Source organism: Ostrinia nubilalis, chromosome 1 (genome assembly GCF_963855985.1).
Source record: "Ostrinia nubilalis chromosome 1, ilOstNubi1.1, whole genome shotgun sequence".
NCBI classification, from domain to species: domain Eukaryota; kingdom Metazoa; phylum Arthropoda; class Insecta; order Lepidoptera; family Crambidae; genus Ostrinia; species Ostrinia nubilalis.
The window spans coordinates 14,688,658-14,710,058 of NC_087088.1; the positions used below are offsets into that span (position 1 = coordinate 14,688,658).

The following is a 21,401-nucleotide window of genomic DNA, read 5'->3' on the forward strand; positions in this document are numbered from 1 at the left end:
TTTCTCTATCATGGTAACATTGCCCCTGAATCAGATTCATATTAAATTTATAAAATATTTCAAGAATTTGGCTCGAATTTACTTGAGCGTGGAGCCTTACATATTCATACTTCACACACTTCAGAAATAGTCACAGATATTCACGTAACCTTAAATTCAATGACACATCAATAAGGTTAATCATAATGGAACCACGAGCTAACATTCGACTTGCTTTTGGTCAGCCAATCACAGCTACAAATTAATAAACAACAGTTTGGTCAGAATATTCGAGAATACAACGGAATACTACCGCATCGACTCGACTTTCATTAATAAAAATATATAGGGAACCTTAGTGTCACATTTCTGAATACTTTATGCTCACATGCTGTCATAAATATACGCACCCAACTATAGTCTGGTCTGTGAGCATGTAGAATTTTGTCCAATAACCCCAAGCTACCCATCCTTATCGCTCGCGCGTAATTATGTTGCTGTCGCGCTCGCACAGTCACTGCGGGTGCCAGTCGCGCAGTCGCGACGGCAATATAATTACGCGCGAGCGATAAGGATGGGTAGCTAATAGGGGTCATTGGACAAAATGCTACTGCTCACAGACCGGGCTTTATAATAACTCAATCCACAGTACAAATAGCACATACATAATGATAAAGGTACAGATAAATTATCACATATAACAGGTGAGATTGACAGTGGAAATAGTACCAATAAATTGTTTCATTCGTTCGAATCAAATTCACTAGGAGTAAACAAATCAAATATACGAGGCAAGAAAATGTAACAGAAATATAAGTTGGAGCAACACCCAGGATTAATGAGAGGAACTTGAACTTATGTAATAAGCATTCTTCGTGGTCATCCGAAGTTTCGAATGTTGCCTGCCATCTCTCTCACGCAAAGCGAGATGCCAGCATGAACGACAGTGATAGGGGGTCATCCATAAAGTACGTCACACGTAAAGAGGGGGGGAGGGGGTTGACAAAGTGTGACATGGTGTGACAAGGGGTGGGAGGGGTCCTAAGTTTCGTGACATCACATTTCAATTGTTTCAAATATTTGATATAATGTTGATTTCATAAAAAAGTACTTAATTTAAATGGATTGGAAATAAAACTAATTTCGGAACTGCTGTTAATTTAATAATTTTTCGATGTGAAATTGCAAAACATGTGACGTCACACTAGGGAGGGGGGGTGGGGTCTCAGAAATGTGACCACCTGTGACAAGGACGGAGGGGGGGGGTCAAAAAATCATGAAATTCGTGTGACGTACTTTATGGATGGCCCCTAGATAGATTTGAAAGAACGTAAATAGCGTTTCTAAGTAGCCCTGCAGTTTTGTTTATTTTTGGCAATAATGCCCAACTTCCGCGTATATACGCTTAGTAAAAAATCTACTTAGCACTTTTCTTATGGCGGACAGCCAAATCACATTTTTTTGTGTCTGCGTCCAATAACGTTAAACAAGCAACAGAGACATATTGTTGTCCCTCTCATCCCCTCCTGGGCCTCACAAAACAAGATGGTCCCCAATCTACCCTCAGTATTACATCGAAAGCGAAGCAGTCACAGCTACGAAAACCTTCGACCAATCAACAACCCCTCACTGTTTTGTATGTACATAACGTTGGGCATCATATGTACAGTATTCGGTTAAATCTTTGACTTGACTATTGCCATATACAGATTGAGGCCAAGTGATATAGGAGTTTATAACTTGGTTCTTAGTTTTTACAGTTCATTAAACAAAAATACAACATTTTTCTAAAAATAATTAGGGCCGAAAAATTGTCAAAATAAAGCCCCGTTTTCACTTGAGTACAATGTGAACGCAACAGTTGCTCAAACTGTCGACAACATTGATGACAGTTGCGATATTCAGCATAGTTGCCAAACACTGAGCGTCAATTTATTGCGACACAAGTTTCTTAAGTGAAAACTTTACAATAGATATATTTGTGACAGCAAAATTGCCAATATTTGATATTACAATGAAACAAGACTTCTAAATTTGTCTAGGCCAGCTTAACAATATAAAAATATAACATAAAAACAGTTGGGTTTCCTTATGCACTAAACGACCGTGGAATTCAGAACCCTAGCTAGAATACCGTGTCATACAGATTGTATGGATTCGTTATACTCTCGGAGTTCTGTCTACACCGGTCGAGTAGTATACGACAATAGTCAAGCTACCTCACTTACATTAATCGCAGGCGTGCATTAAGCTATTTACGTTACGTAATTTAATAATTAAAATTGCATTCACATTTCACACGTCTCATGTCTTCATAATAATCAATTCGATCTTCATCTGAATTAGAAACTTCAAATTTCTACCTATCATACAAAAGTTGGAGGTAAACATTAAATTAATTGTAATAATAATAATAAAAACTCATTTACTCTACGTAATCATTCTTTTTAAATAACATAAAAAAATAATCAAACATTTCGATACAACAATCGCTCTGTATTTTAAATTAAATAATGGAATAATTGATTTGATATTTGTGTGACGTTGTTCACTCGATCTAGCTAATAATTGAGTCCGGGCGTTCGCACTACAGTGACGCTCACACACACTGGGTCACGTGGAAGTTACTCGGTTCAACGCGCGCGCTGTTTACTTAAATTAAATGGCATCGATATCCTCACCTGGAAAATAAATTAAATTTATGATAAATAGATATGCTAAAAATAAAGTAGGAATGGGTTTTCTGTAGTCTACATATCTTGCACTGGAAGATTATCATCTCATTTATCAACAGAACTTATTGAGAAAACTACTATCAACGTCAAGTTCCAATAGTTTATAAGCAAGTGTGCGATCCGCATTGTGTAGTAGTCGACGAGATATCTATTGTACGTTTTTTTAAATGAGAAAATTATCGACACTCGACAACTAGTCGCTATCACGTCGGCGGTTAAACAAAAGTCTAAAATAAGGGCCAGCGCAGACCTGGCGAAGCGTGGCGAAACTTAGTTTTCATGAAATTCCAAGCGTCTCACTATGGAGCGAAATTGCGATTTATGGACATAGCGATTTTTTTCACAATTTCTATTTGAAAAAAATACCTATCGATAGGTTACGTTATTCTGATGAATAAATGCTGCACAAGTTTTACTCTAAAACCAAAAGTTTGACTGGAAAAAATATTTTCCATTTTCGTTGTATGGAATGAAACATAAAGTGGTCGATTTCGACTAAGCCTTGACAGATCTTGCTTTGAAACTACTTGAGCCTTGTTCTATGGCTTGTTGACTGTAATCCTACGCTATCAGCGCGCATCCAAAGTTGCCCGTTCACAAGTTATGAGGTTCTGAAAAATTAAAAAAAAGTAAGTAAAAGTGACTTTTTTTTGGAATATCTTTAAAGATTTAACAAAAATATAAAGATTTTATACGTTAATAATGTAAATTAACCTTAAATTACTGCTAAAAACACATTTTAATAAACTTAAAAGGAATTAAATCAGCGAATTTTTTTTCACAATTTCTGTTTAAAAAAAAAACCTATCGATAGGGTATGTTATTCTGATGAATAAATATCATGAACTTCTCTAAAACCAATAGTTTGGCTGGAAAAAAATATTTTCCATTTTCGTTGTATGGGATGAAACATAAAGTGGTCGATTTCGACTAAGCCTTGACAGATTTTGCTTTGAAACTACTTGAGCCTTGTTCTATGGCTTGTTGACTATAATCCTGCACTAACAGCGCGCGCCCAAAGTTGCCCGTTCAGAAGTTATGAGGTTCCGAAAAATGAAAATTAAAGTAAGTAAAATTGACTTTTCTTTAGATAAGACGACAAGAGAAAGGTTAATTACATTATTAAAGTATATAATTTTCATGTTTTAGTTGAATCTTTAAAGATTTATACCCAAAAAAAGATACTTTTACTTACTTTAATTTTCATTTTTCGGAACCTCATAACTTCTGAACGGGCAACATTGTGCGCGCGCTGTTAGTCTAGGATTATAGTCAACAAGCCATAGAACAAGGCTCAAGTAGTTTCAAAGCAAAATCTGTCAAGGCTTAGTCGAAATCGACCACTTTATGTTTCATTCCATACAACGAAAATGGAAAATATTTTTTTCCAGCCAAACTATTGGTTTTAGAGAAAGACGTTCATGATATTTATTCATCAGAATAACATACCCTATCGATAGGTATTTTTTTAAAACAGAAATTGTGAAAAAAAATTCGCTGATTTAATTCCTTTTAAGTTTATTAAAATGTGTTTTAGCAGTAATTTAAGGTTAATTTACATTATTAACGTATAAAATCTTTATATTTTTGTTAAATCTTTAAAGATATTCCAAAAAAAGGTCACTTTTACTTACTTTTTTTTAATTTTTCAGAACCTCATAACTTGTGAACGGGCAACTTTGGATGCGCGCTGATAGCGTAGGATTGCAGTCAACAAGCTATAGAACAAGGCTCAAGTAGTTTCAAAGCAAGATCTGTCAAGGCTTAGTCGAAATCGACCACTTTATGTTTCATTCCATACAACGAAAATGGAAAATATTTTTTTCCAGTCAAACTATTGGTTTTAGAGAAAAACTTGTGCAGCATTTATTCATCAGAATAACGTAACCTATCGATAGGTATTTTTTTCAAATAGAAATTGTGAAAAAAATCGCTATGTCCATAAATTGCAATTTCGCTCCATAGTGCGTCTCCAGAAGCAGTCGCGAGCCGGCTTGCGTAGCAACTTGCGAGCCGTTTGCAATCTTTATCTTTGGGTCATTTGAAATCATTCACGACTCATTTTGAATCGAATGACATGAAAAATAGTTTTTTTTCTTGGTAAGAGACCATGCCGTGCCTCGCCAGGGCACATTGCCATGTTCAAAAAAATATATGAACATTTTACTTCTTGAAAGTTTCTGCTAGGGGCGCTGTATAATCCGTCATACATTTAGGCTATGTTCACATGTAACGCGCGTTAACGCAGGTCAGCGCAGAATTAAAGGACATCATCCATTTTGGTCCAAAATCAAAAGTGCCGGCCAAAAAATAAAAGTGCTGTATTCTGATAGAATACGTCCGCCTTAGCATTTATTCTGTCAGAATACAGCACTTTTTATTTTATTGGCCGACATTTTTGATTTTGAACAAAAAATGTATGAATTGTCGATGAATTTTAAATCTCAAATACTCGACGCACAGTGGTGCTACAGCTTTGGTGCCATAGTAACAAATGCTAAGGCGGACGTATTCTGTCGGAATACAGCACTTTTTTTTTATTGGCCGACACTTTTGATTTTGAACAAAAAATGTATGAATAGTCGATGACTTTTAGATCTCAAACACTCGACGCACAGTGGAGCTACGGCTTTGGTGCCATAGTAACAAATGCTAAGGCAGACGTATTCTGTCAGAATACAGCACTTTTTTTGTTGGCCGGCACTTTTGATTTTGGACCAAAAATATATGAAACGTGGATGATGTCCTTTATAAAGAGTTCACATGACAAGCGCTAACGCGCTTTGCGAGGAGTTCGTCAGTCTGTTTTCGATAGAGCTTAGAAAATGGACGTGGAAGAAGCTATTGCGAAGGAAGCGCGCGCTCATCTGAACAGTCAACGGACGTTACATAGCTGTCAAAGCGCGCGTCAACGCGCGATCGCCTGCGTCTAGAGAATTTTTCTCTGAGCGCCGCGTCAACGCTCGCTGACGCGCGTTAACGCGCGCTCATGTGATCGGTTGTATGTGAATACTACGATGTCTAGTCGCGCGATTTGAAAACGCGCGTTAAAATTTTGCCATCTGAACATAGCCTTAATGTCACTTTTACGCAGTCGATATCGAATGCGTTTGACGTAAACTCACACTACGCACCCAGATCTGCGCTGGCCTCTATACTAGCTGTATACGTACCGTGGCGTGCGAGCGGCGGGCTTGGGGCGGGCGGCGGCGGCCGCCTACTCCGCAGCTCATAACTTGTGGTTGCTGGTGAGCCACGTGAGCCCCTCGTAGAGCCCGTCGCCCGACGTGGCGCACGACGGCTGCACGTACCAGTTGCGGTCGCGGATGCGCGTCAGCCCTAACTTCTCTTGGATCTCGTGTGGCTTCATTGCTGGAATGAAAAACAATGGTTTTGTAAGAAAGGTCACTAATATTCCCAATACCTTACATAACTTCGTAATATTAATGAGCACATGATTAATTTCGTAATTTATCAGTCATCATTAATTTATTTAGGGAAAGTACACAGCACAAAATATTTATTTATTTAAAAACTTTATTGCAAACATAATAAATAGTGGTACAACAGGTGAGCTTAATGCCATGTGGCATTCTCTTCCAGCTAACCAGAAAATTAGGCAAAACAGAGAATTTAAGTATCAATATCGATTGAAGTTACAATAATCATTTAAGCAGTTTAGTCCCCTTCGTGGCACATCTTGCACATTCTTGATTCGGAGTTTTTAAGTGATTATGTGCCTGTTTAAGCCGCAGAGACACAATTGAATATACTGTATATTTTCAAAACGGGACTATTCCCACCGCTGCAAGTCCTGTGTAGCCAAGATCTACAGCCTGACCGTCAATAAAAACCCAACCAGTAAGGGTTAAGTTTGTCCTGGGGCCGGGGAAAGTTTTAAACTATCATTGGACCCTCAACAAAATTAATCAGAAGAACATAGGAGGAGTTCGAAATTAAGGTTCGACTGGGAAGTCAATGTATGATTTAGTGAGCAGACTACATAATATTATCGTTTGCAAAATAGCTCCTATTACAAGGAAATTACGTACCATCAGGCAAGTCCTGCTTGTTGGCGAAGATGAGAATGATGGCGTCGCGCATCTCCCTATCGTTGATGATCCGGTGGAGCTCCTGGCGCGCCTCATCGATGCGGTCGCGGTCTGCGCAGTCCACCACGAATATTAGACCCTGGGTGCCTGGAAACGATAGAGGTTCCTGTGAGTATTGATAGGACTAGGAAGGGCTGGTCAAATTACACAAATAAAAATTAAAACACTGGGTTCGCCAAACGAAGTCTACTACTGGACAAAGGTTATCTCCAAACTATTTCCACAACAAGCCCGCATCAAGCAAGACACCTCCCGCAACTTCCCCCAAATCGTCGGTATACCGAGTGCTTCAGGCCTCTTTTAAACAGACTACGCCTTTCGATCCGTCTTTAGTTGCCATTCGATAACTGTTCTGCTCTAAAAAGCCGTCAGTTCTACGAGATGAACTATTTTCCTCGCCCACTGCCACTTAGGAAATTCTGCAGTCTGTGTCGGTTTTCCTACGGAGCATTAATTTCTGATTTGACCACGTCGAAACTGCATAGCATGAATATTTTTTACTAACTAATTACCATAATTTAACTACAATAGAAACACCAATAAGCGCGATATTATCCTGGCGTCTCGTGCAGGATTATCTGCAGTAATATTATAAAAAAAAAGCTCACAATACTACCAGTTTAAGAAATTAAAAATAATGTTTTCAAAACTTTCTTACCCGTATAGTAATGCCTCCATAGCGGTCGTATTTTGTCCTGCCCCCCAACGTCCCAGACGTTGAATTTGACGTTTTTATACGTGACGGTTTCCACATTGAAGCCGACCGTCGGTATCGTTGTGACTGACTGACCTAATTTTAGTTTATATAAAATAGCTGAGCTCTGCGCTAAGGAAATCATCTGATCTGTCTAAATTGGGCGACAAAACGCGGCGACAGATGCGATCACAAAACGCATGTGCGCGTCATTTCTGTCGTTGCGACTTCGCGACGACAAGCTATGTTCGCTGTCGCTTAATGTTCGCCTAACGCCATTGAGCATTCTCTGCCAGATTCTCATTCATTCTTATCATCATCAGGGTTCTACAGGAGCTCAATTGTCTCTGACAGAGGAAACGATGGATCATCGTTATAAGTCATTTGTAGTTTCCCTTTCCACTGCAACACGACCTACTTAAATAATAATAAATAAATAAATAAATCTTTGGACAATTTCACACAGCGCCAGCTAGCCCCAAAGTAAGCAACTTAATGCTTGTGTTATGGGTGCTAGCTTAACGGATATACTACTTATATACTTTTTTTTTAAATACATAAATATTATACATAGTCACACCCAGACCCGTCACAAAAATTAAAATTTATCATTTCAATTTCTGCCCGGCCGGGAATCGAACCCGGGACCTCTCGGCATAGTAGTCCGTTCTGAACCACTACACCAAACGGCCGACTTATTTACCTAAATGGAGAAATTTTTCCTACACTCCCTACGCTGACCAGACGAGTTGGGGAATCCTGATGTTCACGTATTTGTCGTTTATTCGGCTTTTACTACATTAACGAGAAGTGTGTCAAATCGGTGTGTAGGATAATAAATGATTTAAACCAAATTGGTGACTGCTGGTTAATATTTCGGTTTCCAAAGCAGACTATTAGCTATCCATTAATAATATGGCTTCCTCTTTACTTTTGGAACGTGTAATTTGGAATGCGGCATTTGACTCCCGCGTTCCATTTATTTAGCACAAAATATAACATAGTTTAGTGCAAAATAGCACTTATTTAACTAAATAAGAGCCCACAGTGTCTGGCTTGATGTGCAATATTAACGTCTGTATACTTAGTCTCGATTACTATAAACGAAGAATTAGTCTGGAATACGTCACAATTGTTTCAATCCAAAAGTCAATTCAATAATACATAAATAACAGAACTGTATACAGTATATCATACGAGTACAGTAAAGTGCGTATTTAATTATAGGTACTTCTACACGTGTAACCCAATAGTTATAAGTATTTATTATTCATAGAACACTGAGTGACACTTTTCATTTCGCTAAGCAAAATGTATTGTCGAGCCACATAAATCTAAGGTGTGGTATTAGAAAACTCCCAGACAGCATAATGAATAACTTAACATACTATTAACCCATTTAGTATATCTTGAATATGCAGACAGATTTGATGTCTTTTGTCTGTCTGCGTACGAAATTGTTACTAGCTAAGTCTAAAATTATGATTTAACTGTGAAAATTCTAAATAACTACAGAAAAGTTTAAAAGGGTCTCGAGTTTAAAGATTATTGACTTATTGTGAAATGTTTGAATTCCAAATCTCACAGGTTTCGTAATAATTTTTAACTTTTATTTTTGAAAAGCCTGAGTTAACTCTACAACGAACTTTCTAGGTGGTAAAGAAATAAATGATCGAAGATAAATTGGCCTAATTAATTAAATAACCCATTTTTTTCTGCGTGAAACGAAAACAAACTGTAGATTTAATTTTAATTACAACACTGCGATTGGTTCAAATTCAAATCATACCTAATTATAACCAATGTGACAAATTACAAAAAATAGGAGTAACAATAATATCAATCGTGTATTTGAAAAGACCTTTTTAACTTTATTAAAGTACTAATATTTATTAAATGTTAACAATAAATCTCATTTGTCTTCATTAGTCATGGTGCTCAAACCAAATTAATTGAGTCATTACCAAGAATACACTAGGCAAAATTTAAAATAATTTACAATAAGCTTGCTAACGACTTTTCAAAGTTAATAAAAAAAGGTTTTATTGACAATATCTTGTAAACAAGCAACGCTTGACTAACCGCTATGATTATTGGTAAAATTGTACAGCCAGCACATCAAGTTTTTCACTGTGGCATCTTATGTATTGGAAATAAGGGCTCTTTTCAAATAACAATGCACAGTCAGATGAGCATTAGATGTATGAAAATTCCTCGCAGAATAAACGAAGCGCTCTTTTTGTTAAATTATCGGTTGTCGTAATTTATGCGACTGATTTTCGACTGAGTGAGCAACTAGCTATGAAATTATGCTCTGAATTAATAAATAATAATTTTAACTAGAAAACCATTAGTTACAGTTGGTGTGATAAATATTCCAGATTAAAGGATAACATGGCATACTTCAAGAAGTTAATTTATTAATTTATGCAGTTTATTTATAGAAAAAAAAAAATGGTTTAGGACATTAGTTCTCCTCAATCCGTCTAACCAGCAAGGATTGTGGTAAATTAGAGGGTTGTCTGCGATTGATACTGAGTAATCTGACGATGATGATGGCTATTTAAGAAGTAATTAGAGATGTAGTAATTAATCCTTTGGTGAAAGATAAATTAAAATGTATGTAGAAGAAACCTGGTTTCTTTTAGTTGTTTTAAAAAGGATACTAGTCTTGCCGGCAGCGTCAAGGCCCAGCATCAATATCCTCATCTCCTTGTTTCCGAAGATCTTCGAGAGTAGTTTGCCCATGGTGATCAGCTCACCTCAACCGCACAACTGAAAATAGAGAATAATTTTATTGCAATTAGGTTGAAATCAGTTTGACACACAATAAAAGGTAGATTTGACACACATACAAGTGTTTTGTATTACAATCATTACTGACATCTCAATGATAGGATTTGAATTCGACGCTTCTTCAGGTCACGGACAGAAGTAAAAGTTCAATAGTTTTAACAAATTACAAAGGAGATGTAATTTATCTGACAGAATAATTTATAAGAAAAGAAGTAATTGATAGAACTAAACGACTGAATACAGTACATAATGGAATTCACGGAATTTATTCAATGGTAATTTTGTTGGCAGATTTCAGCGACTGCACTTTTAAATAGAATTTGCATATTTTTTTCGCTTAGTAACTTGTACAAACGATAGCACATCAAACCAAACATTTTTGTCGCAAACTCGCCTGTATTACAACCCATTAAAAGCGATATTGACGTGCTATCGTCTATACAGAGAAGAATTAATAGAATATTCCTTGTTAAGTGTATAGAACCTATACCAAGTACAGAGCATAAGTACATTTGCCTCCGACAACTAGCCCGGTCCGTGAGCACGTAGAATTTTGTCCAATGACCCCTACCTACCCATCCTTATCGCTCGCGCGTAATTATGTTGCTATCGCGCTCGCACACTCACTGCGGGTGCCAGTCGCACAGCCGCGACAGCAATATAATTACGCGCGAGCGGTAAGGATGGGTAGCTAGGGGTCATTGCACAAAATTCTACGTGCTCACTGACCAGACTTATACCTAATTACAGATTCTACGGGTCGTGTTGACGTGTCGGTATGTTTGCTTCTGATGATACATGTAGGTAGGGTAGGTACTTCATATGCTGCAAATAACTAATATTGCTATTTAACCTTTATTGGATTTATTTACTAACACAAGCTGACCCGATAAACATTTGGATGGGAAAAGAAAAATGTGTCAAGTTTTTCCGATTTCCAATGTTTCTCGTCCTAAGAAACTTCCACATAATTCAAATATTATAATAATTAATTTATATTGGAATAATTAGTCAAATTCATAAGTTTTGCGCTTTAAAATTTAGTTTTATTGTTGTAGATAAGTAAGTAAATTTTTCTGTTCTGGGTTCGACTAAATGTCAATGTTCGAAATAATATTGGTATAGTTTGAAAACTAGGTTAATCCAGCTAGCAAGATTGGCTAATGACTCCAATCTAGCTATCATATCAATCTGTGGATTACTGAACGGAACGATTTAAGTTCTCAAATTAGACTCGTCCATTTCATCTGCAATTTCTTTCTAGGCTAATGTGTAATCAGCTATACTGGCTATACCGTTAACATTTGTATATTAAAAGACACTGTATTTTTTGTCGAGAGCCTTTTCAAACGAAATTTCTCGTTCTTTATCTTATTATCAGTCAATATTATTTACTTTTGAAGATCCACTTACAACACCAATATCGTGATTTGGCAATACAGAAAGTTTTAATTGAACGTCCATCTTCGTCCAAACTGAGATTCTAAAATTAGAACAGCGTGTACTTTATAAATTTGGAGGGTATACTTCCTGCTTTCAGTATATCCCATAATAAGAGAATGTGAATTGGACGATTGCAATCTGCTGGTATAGATCGTTTCATCCACGAAGACACGCCCCACCAATTTTTGCTCGAGGGAAGCGCGGGGTGCGTGCATGCATGCTTGGTGTTTCTTTGCGAGATCGAATCAGAAATGAGGAGATCCGTAAACGAACCAAAGTCGCTGACATAGCCCGACGGATTAGCATGCTGAAGTGGCAATGGGCAGGGCACATAGTACGCAGAACTGACGGCCGATGGGGCAGAAAGGTTCTGGAATGGAGGCCGCGTACCGGAAAACGCAGCGTGGGACGTCCACCTACAGGGTGGACCGACGACATCGTAAAGGTAGCAGGGAAGCGCTGGACGCAGGCCGCTACCAATTGATCAACATGGAAAGCATTGGGGGAGGCCTATGTTCAGCAGTGGACGTCCTATGGCTGAAATGATGATGATGATGATATACCGATAACATTCAAACATTAGCGGAAGAATGGTGGGGTGCATCTTCGTGGATGAAAGGATCTATAAACAGCGTTTGTGGCAATAATCTTCTTTCCTTACATAACAATACTACAACTAAATTAAATAATATTTCGAAAATTTACAAAAATATAAGGTTAGTCCAAGAAGTTATTTTCTTAAAACATTTTGCATAAATTTTATTTTAACGCAAGATACCCCCACCAATCAGGCTTGACCTCTAATTTCTTCCATCGATCCTTCCACTTCATCTGAGCACCGATCCTCAGCGTGATCATTAAAATCTTTTGCGTGAACGCCGTTCGAGTGCCGAGATAAATTTAACTTTATGAGAAACTAGCTTCTGCTCGCGACTTTGCCTTCTCAAACAGCAAAAAGTAGACTCGTAAAACTAAAAGTCATTGCTTTTACAAAAAAGGTATTATAATTAATGAATTAACTGTTCTGATGCAAATTAAAACTAGGAGAAATGAAGGAGTGGAGGAAGACTAGCGTGAAGGAGTAACAAACGTACATCCTCACAAAATTTATATTTATAGTATGTATAGATAGATATGGGGAATATGCGTATAGATTGATACCACAGTATGTCAATTTAGTTTTTATACTCGTACAAAATAGGTACGAACAAAATATCCAAACTTTCGATATTCTAGAGGTCTGAAAGTGAAAGGACAGTCTATTTATTTCAAAATCATTGATCTTGTGGATGTAGTTGATTTTCGTAGCCTGATCATGCTTAATAAAGGTAGGTAGAAGTCACTTCAGACACGACCGAAACACTCACTTCCGCGCCTTATCAAAAACGGCATTGTAAGGATAATAAAGATAAAATTTCATAATAGAGCCGCTAAAAAGGAAATCTCCTATTGTGAGATTTGAAAGACATCCCACGAGCAACACCTACTATGTCAGCTGATGCCCTAGATACGCTGCGGCTAAATATAGACAGACTAAGAGCCCTTTTCTAAGAATCTTGTGAAAGCTATCACAAATCGTATTACTGATGCGAGTTGATAGAAAACGACAGTAATGGATCTGAGCATTTTAGATGGAATAAAAATGAAATTGCTAATAATAGATTTCATCAAAAAAATACGTGGAGTTTTCTCGACGCGCATTAGTTGACAAAGGTTTCTACTCTAGTAACTTGATATTCCTAGTACCTATTTGAAGGATTTAGTATCAATACTGGTCCTATTATTATAGAGCAGTTTCGATTCACGCGACAGAAATTGCTCACAATTGGTCGCAATAGGTTAGCACGAATCTGTCACTACATAGTGTAGATAACCTGGTTAGGAAAGGTCGCCTGGAGAATCAAACTACACCTATAAACTGACGAGTGCTCGCTAAAAAGAGCAATGAACTCCGTAAATGTCACTTAAGGGAAATACACATTTATTACAGTCGTCCTCTTGAATGTCTGTTATCTGTTACTATGTCATAAAGTTTTTATGCAGGTCCCTAACGAACCGTTTGAAAAATGCAAGTAAACAGTTAGCTACAAAGAAATGTTACGTCGACGAATGGCTGAATTATTACTTTTTATTAGCATGAAAGAAATGCCACATTTTCTAGAAACAAGTTCATTACAAAAAGACGTAGGTGACATTCCGCGACCTGTTACGTGGATCAACAAAAATCGATAGAGCGGTTGTTTTTGTATAAAACATCAACTACAACAATACATTATAGACACGACGATGAGAAAGAAAAGTAATAATAGCACACAAAGGATTATCCTCGATGCTATTTTTGGTTGCTTTGGTAATGATTCGCAACATTTAATAGTCTCTTAATTTGAGCCTGGTTAATGTTGAGTAATAAACAATTGGCGACATTAATAGGCACAAGTATTGGTACCATAAACAAAATAAAGCTTTAACGGCGTGCCTCGGAACCATAAAGGTGAAACGAGGGTATGTCAGCGGTTTAAACACGGAACCTAAATTGGGTCGACGTATCCTAACGTCAATGTATTTCAAGAACACGCCACGCTTAAACGACGTGGAAGACTGATAAGCGGTTACGTATTTAAAAAGAGATGAAGACCAGAAGATGGTTGTCGTTGTCATGAATGAAGTTGATAAGAAGACAATAAACCAATCGCAAGTTCATAAAACCGAGATAACAAATAAAAACATGCAAACTCTTACTACGGAAAACTTTAATGAAGTTATAACTCAAGATCATTATGATTGAAGCACAGACGTGTTGAAATTAAGTAGCCGACATACAATTTTGGAGCATACCGTTCTGTTGTTCATAAAACAATTTCGCCAGTATTGTGGTAAGCATACGAGTTCGGGGTCAATGGTTATCGCCGGAAACTTGTTCCACGAAAACTAACCGTTACCGTTTCAAGATAAAAGGCTACGGAAATAAAGAAATTCGGTAATGTTACGCCAAAAACGGTTAATTAGTTTGAATGCACAGTCATTATGTGCAGTTTTGATGTAGCAACAGATTCTTTCGCATACTGACATGAAGTAAGAGATGTAATATCTGACGTAATCAACTCGTACGGACAATGTGACGGGATGCAGCCTTTGAGCAATTAGTTTGCAATTGAATTGTTGACTCCAGTTCACGGCCCAGATGTCAGCTGTTAAAGTCATGTTGAGAATTTACAAGCCATAGTAAAGTTTAGGATCGGCAACGTAAGACTTCATAGTAATTAATTTGTTATGAATAAATGTTACGAATCGGAAAAAATCTGGAGTAATTATTTTTTTACGTAATGAAATTAAGCTCGTGAGCGCCCACTTAACGACAGATTTAATACATACATATTTAATAGATACTTGTAAATAATAACCACGTACCTACATAAAACCAATATAATTAATTCTCCAGAGTTACGAAACAACACAACCCAACTGTTTTAATGAGAAATCATGTAGGTAATACAATAAATTTGCGAACGACAACAGAAATAATTGGAATGAATTAACCAAAACCGAGAATCCGAGATCCGCGTTGTAAAGAACTGTCACGAAAACAACTTCAGAACTTCGAATTATGTTTTCATTTGACTTTCAAAGTATAGCCCTGGGTCTATCTAATTCAAAGTGTATTTAGTTTTTTAAGTAAACCTCATTAATATCTGAGTTGCGGGGAAGAGTCGCGGAGTTGGCTGTCAACATCAGGGCCGCCCCTTTATTTCCGTCGGGTCATCGCCTAGGGCGTTAACCATTTCCATGCCATTTCCTTTGCGAAGCCAATCGCTATGATGGAGCATCAGATGCGGTTAGATTTTCAAGATCCTAAATGGAATAATAATCAGAGAGCTCGAGAAGATTTCGCCTTTTATCCATATTTTTTCTTTTATTTATTTTAAATCTTTTCAACTAATTATGCTTGTTACGGGTTAGTCATGTTTCCTAGAAATAATCCATAAACTTTTAACTTTTTTCGATGCAGAAATTCCTGTCATTTTTAAAGTCTCAGCGTGATACTCGTAATTTGTAGTTCAACTCGACATTCAGTTTATTTAGTTTCGATGGTATACAAACAGTCTTAGATATTAGTCGACATAATTTTTATGAACGTACATTTCGGGAGCATTTGTTATTCCAACAACATATTTATCGTCCGTTTATCTGCTTCGGAGTCAAACTAACAGCGATTTAAACAAAACGCTGGGTTTTATTTACTCTGTAAACTAAATGGAGCGTATCCCCTCGCAATAACATTAGCAGGATAGCAGATTATCGGCACCGCAGCGTAAAATAGAAACGCACAGAAATGCCGCCGGGGTAATGTACAACCAGGGTAATGTTAATTATCAATCTATATTAATAATTTCGTCAAGGGGTACGGTAGACTGGATCGAAACCTTATATGAATAACAAAGCATAAAAAAATAACGATTTTGAGTCGACAACATATATCCGCAAAATTCGGATAATGGAGAATTTCGTTAAATTCCGATGGCACTGACAAACAAACCGCTGTCGCCATCTTTAGTAGTTCACCATCCACTCACTATGCGATCAAAGCCAAAACCTTATTATAAACTATTTGCTGGGTTGTCATCGATCCATAAATAAATGGAAATCAGTGCGTTTCGCGATTTTTATGATATAGTTCCAAAATACTGGACTGTCCTGTCGATGACATTGACAGTGGGGCGCCACCGTCAATACCGGATCGCTGGTTCAGATTTTTGCCATGTTGGAAACCATATAGTTGAACGATGGTAGCGCCCCCCTGTCATTGAGTTTGGCGGGACAGTTCAGCGTGGGTCATCTATATACTCTTTGTTATGTGTTTTTTCTTTAAACCTGGTATTGGCCGATTCAACCACAGAAAAAGAATATTAGCCATAACCATAAAAGTTGAAGTTCAAATGTCAATGTCATTTAGTTTCGCACAGTGATAAATTCCAGTGACATGCAATTTTTGTAATGGCAAAATATTAGTAAGAAACTGCAAACAAATGCAAATGTGCAGTCGATGTGTGGAATGCGACAACATTATACTCGGTAAGCGGCTTAATATTTTTTTTTATTTAACCCGAAAAATAATAATAAATGACCACATGCATAGCCTGTGTTGAGTTGTTATCAACATAAATACAGAAACAGACACGATTTTTGCACCGTTTTTTCTGATAACGGAATAGACTCCTTCATGCGCAAGTTCCACTTGAGCTCGGCTGGTTCTTATTATAAATACATAATTGTGTAATATATTTTTGCAGATAATTTCAATTATTGCGAGTGTTGTGGCTTAGAAACAATTAGGCAGTTAAGAATAAACAAGGCTCGGGCACTATCAAACCTTTTTCCTAAAAAGCAAAAAGCTGCTTCTGCTGCATCACAAGATTTATTTGATGACTTTCAGGTAAGTTAATAGTGTAGGTCACTGAGTAAAGTAAAATAAATATAGAGATGGGAGGATATACCTACACCTACATACATTCACAATACTTATTATTATTTGAATATTTGTCTAAAAATAAAATATATTTCTCTTATTAAACTCAGTTAGCTCAGATGGTAAGAGCGCGACAACGGAGAAGTCGAGGATGTAGGTTCAATTCCTGCATGTCGTGTATTTTTTCATCACATCTTATTAAATATGTTTAATAAGAGTAACACAATATAGCATTAAAAATTTAAATTAAAGCTTTAAATTAGCTATTCATAAATATATTTCTCTTTTAAGGTTGATAACGGAGAGTTGACGCTAATCGAGGATTCATGATGCTTCTTCGGACAACAAGAAAAAACAGCTACTGTCAGTCAGCAGTGATGATGCTTCTTCGGACAAAAAGGAAAAACAGCTGCTGTCAGTCAGCAGTGATTTTATTTCTTTAGAAGAAGAAGAGAAAGAAAACATATCAAATGGCGGGCAGACCCCCGAAAAAACGTAAATATTCAAGCAGGTTTAGTACAGAATATCAGCCCCCCAGGACTAACTATTTATATTTAGCACTTTCAAATAACACCATTCAAGTATCAGTACATTCAGTTGGTTCTATGATTTATGAATGTGTTCAATGTCAAGGTGAAAAAATTAAAAATCATTTTAAAAATTGTTGTCATAATGGGAAGGTATACATGTAGTAGAAGGTAGACCCAGACAGTCTTAAAGCCAATTCCAGAAATATTATTAGCATTTTTTGAACTAAACAGAACAGATGAAAGTGCTCGACAATATCTTTACACTGAAATTCCGACACATTTCAGATTTATCCATGGACAGTGGCAACCACGAATATCTCAGTCAGCGGCTGATAAAGTAATTGCAAGAATGTATAATTATTCCTTTTCTGATCGGGAACGATATTATCTCTGGCTATTACTTCTTCACGTCAAAGGGCCGACTTGCTTCAGAGATGTTAGAACTTATTAATATGAAAATATTATTTACACATCATTTCGAGAAGCTGCTCAAGCAAGGGGGCAGCTTTTTGACGATCAAGAATGGGAAAGATGTTTGGATGAAGCAATTGGTTTCAAACTTCCTCGGCAATTACGACAGCTGTTTGCGTTAATTTGCGTGTTTTGTGAAGTAACTGATCCTAATGCTCTTTGGGAAAAATTTGCATCACATTTTATCGAAGACTTTACAAGATCCCGCCCTGAAATATTATCCAAACAGTTGGCTTTACAAGAAATTGATGAAACATTAAAACTCCACGGAAAGAGACTAACAGATTTCGGACTTCCGGAGCCAGATATTGATGAAAATAGTATTTTCTTATCTGATCCCGTTTCTGACTATTAATAAGAGTTATTTACATAACCTATATTAACGATTGAATTTGATTGTTTTGTTAATTTGTCTTAGTTTATTTTGAATGTTGATTTAAAATAAAAATAATTTGTGTAAAAACATTTGCAGTTTTTATTTACCATATTTATTAAACACAACTAACGAAGCTATATGAATCTATATTTAATATTCTTTGAGAACCGATGACTACAGAAACATCTATCTACATTTTGCACCTAGAATTGTGTATTATGAGTCAAATTTCACCCGAGCGAAGCCGGGTTTTCATCTAGTACAATTATAATCTCACATTTAACCAGAGGGTGAATCAAAGTTTGATCAAAGTTACACTGATACCTACTCGTATAACAATGGTTAAATCTGAGACGTTTGAACCATGCTCCGTTTTGCAAAATTGCCGCTCATATTTTAACCTAAAAGAAAGTATATTGACTATATCCAATGCGACAGACATGATACTTTCATAATCAATATTGCGGTCAGAAAGATTAAAATAATTAACCTTATAAATAACCATAGGTGACTTTGTTATACTGAAGGTCAGTTCATCCAGGTTGAATACACTTTTAATTATGACTAGGTATTTTACAAATGTTACAACAAAAACGGAAAGCTTTTTCTGCTGACATTATTTTCTAATGACAGGAAATTTCTTTAGATTGTATGCATGCATGTAGTAGCTAATAGTAATACAGTGTACGCATATTATCAAGGTGATTCTGTGGCATCTTATTGACAAGTAAGAAGTGTTATTTTACAACAAGAATGTGTTGGCAATTGTAAACCAATTAGAACTGTCGGTCGAAGAACGAAGGTCTTAGACGAAGAACGAAAGTGTGTAGAACCCACACAGGTCAGGTCAGAGAACATACGTTTGGTTAGCGACTGCTCTTAAAAAGATTCCAATAAATCACCTTCCTCGCTGATCCATCAATTCTGAGAAACAACTAACATACAATCACGTGTGATATGAACAAGGTTAAACCAATGAGCAAGCGAAAATGTACCCTACGAAAATCCAATTAGGTATACCTTCGCAACAGAATGTTACCCGATTAATAGTTTTTGCGTGATAACAAGGATACGAACCTACTATTCCTGCTACATTTTGTGATGGAGCGTGGGCTGGCATCGAACCCCGCCCACGGCGTTGGATAGTCGCCAATTACGCCTAGCAGTTACTACTCATTCATCTCGTTTTACGGAATGGATGGCATCGAACTACGGAATGGAAATGGAATTTACAATGCACTTTATGCAAAAAGGCTTGGGGAGTAATTCGTTTTAAATTCTAAAAGATCATCTTTATATCTCCATCATTAACACTAGAGTACACGCGTGGCCTCCTAGAGTAGACCAGGGTAACATTTTACGCTATAACTTTTTAAGAACTTGCGCCAGAGAGCTGGTATTCCAGGAAAGCCTCGTTGACTAAATTGTCAATAAGCCAGTAAAGCTTGGGTCGCTAGGCGTCTACGCACTTTTCTAAAATTGGCCGTCAAAACTGCGGGTCTACTCAAAAGCCCGAAATCAATCACGAAAAAAATGATGGAAGACTTGCAAAAAATGGATTTGCCCCATGTACCAGGCAGTAGAAAGTCTTGAATACTATGACAGATAAAAAACAAATCATATTTTTTCAGTAATTTTTTTTTGCTAACATGGATCTCAGAGTGCAATTTTGGTCCAAAAATGTACAACTTTTTAATTTGTTTATAATGTTTTATCCCAAATAGTTATACAAAGAAACTTTGATTATAAAAGAATAGTTTATTATATAAACACTTTAATCATTTACATAATAATTTTATTCATAAATTGTTTACAAACTGATTTACAGTGATTTTAAATTGGCTTACCAGAGTAGGCCGCGCGTGTATTGGTGTAAAAAAAGGGGCGCGTGTACTGCAGTGTTAAGGTCGAATATAAATTGCATCTGATTGGTGACGACGACATCGACACGGGAATCCAGTTAAGGCAAGGCGTGATCTTTTTTTACCATCTCGGAAATGGAACTCTTTCCGCCATCTTAGGCGACCTTCCAACAGTTCAGCTTGAGTCGAGCCAATAAAATCGTCATGACACTGAAAAAGCTAAATTAAATCTTGGGACGAATACATTGTGAGCAACTCGTGCCCGTGAGGAGTAAACAACGTTTTATCTTATGTAAACACACTCGCTACTATTGCTAATAGAGAAATTTAATCTATTTAAGCAAATTCTGTTAGTAATATAAAAGTTGTATGGTAATTTCAAATTATTCCATGAAATCGTCGTCACACCAATTACATAATGCACTGTAACAAGCAATGAAGCATTTCTAAAAGCTTATAAATTCGAATTTTCGAATTCTGCTTTGAGAATAGACAAGAGCAATTAAAAAGTCGTGTAATAGCTTTATAATAATTGCTCCTCGTAAGACAAAGTTTGTAACATCGTTAGAGAATCGCAGACTTCGAAACTACTGCTGTACTGCTGTAACATTTCAGTAGATACGACATGGTACCGATACTTATTGCATTAACTTGCCAAATTATACGATCAATACCTTTCGAAATTGTTGAAGCTTGCATTTTTGATTTTTGAGCTTACAAGTTATGAATTTTGCATCGAATAAAAGAAAAGCATAAGAAACACTGTTTCCATTATTACCCCAAAGCGTCTTACGTAAATAGTATAGGTAAAGAACAAATAAAAACACCTTTATTGGCAGCGAAATTAAAAACAATTTTATATTTCTTTAACAAAAATCATCTTCACGTCGAGAAAATTTTAGTTTCAGAGCTCGTTTGCGAGTTCCACAGTAGATAGCT

At 36.7% G+C, this 21,401-nt stretch overlaps 1 protein-coding gene and 1 long non-coding RNA gene across 4 annotated transcripts in view; one reads left to right on the forward strand and one right to left on the reverse strand.

Moving 5' to 3' along the window:
* Nucleotides 1-2,384: 2,384 nt before the first annotated feature.
* Nucleotides 2,385-21,401, reverse strand: part of LOC135073725 (ADP-ribosylation factor 6) — a 46,224-nt gene continuing 27,207 nt past the window's right edge. For all 3 annotated transcript variants that reach the window (XM_063967885.1, XM_063967899.1, XM_063967893.1), the window contains exons 3-7: nt 10,187-10,295; nt 7,485-7,640; nt 6,767-6,913; nt 5,888-6,086; nt 2,385-2,660 (exon numbers count right to left, since the gene is read on the reverse strand). In XM_063967885.1, coding sequence (XP_063823955.1) covers nt 5,944-6,086; nt 6,767-6,913; nt 7,485-7,640; nt 10,187-10,268 — 528 coding nt within the window. In that variant the 5' untranslated portion in view covers nt 10,269-10,295 and the 3' untranslated portion in view covers nt 2,385-2,660; nt 5,888-5,943. The remainder of the gene's footprint in view (nt 2,661-5,887; nt 6,087-6,766; nt 6,914-7,484; nt 7,641-10,186; nt 10,296-21,401) is intronic.
* On the forward strand, nt 16,605-18,850 carry LOC135076227 (uncharacterized). Its single transcript, XR_010258225.1, has 4 exons — nt 16,605-16,829; nt 17,048-17,190; nt 17,515-17,718; nt 18,039-18,850. It is a non-coding gene; the product is annotated as an uncharacterized LOC135076227 (long non-coding RNA).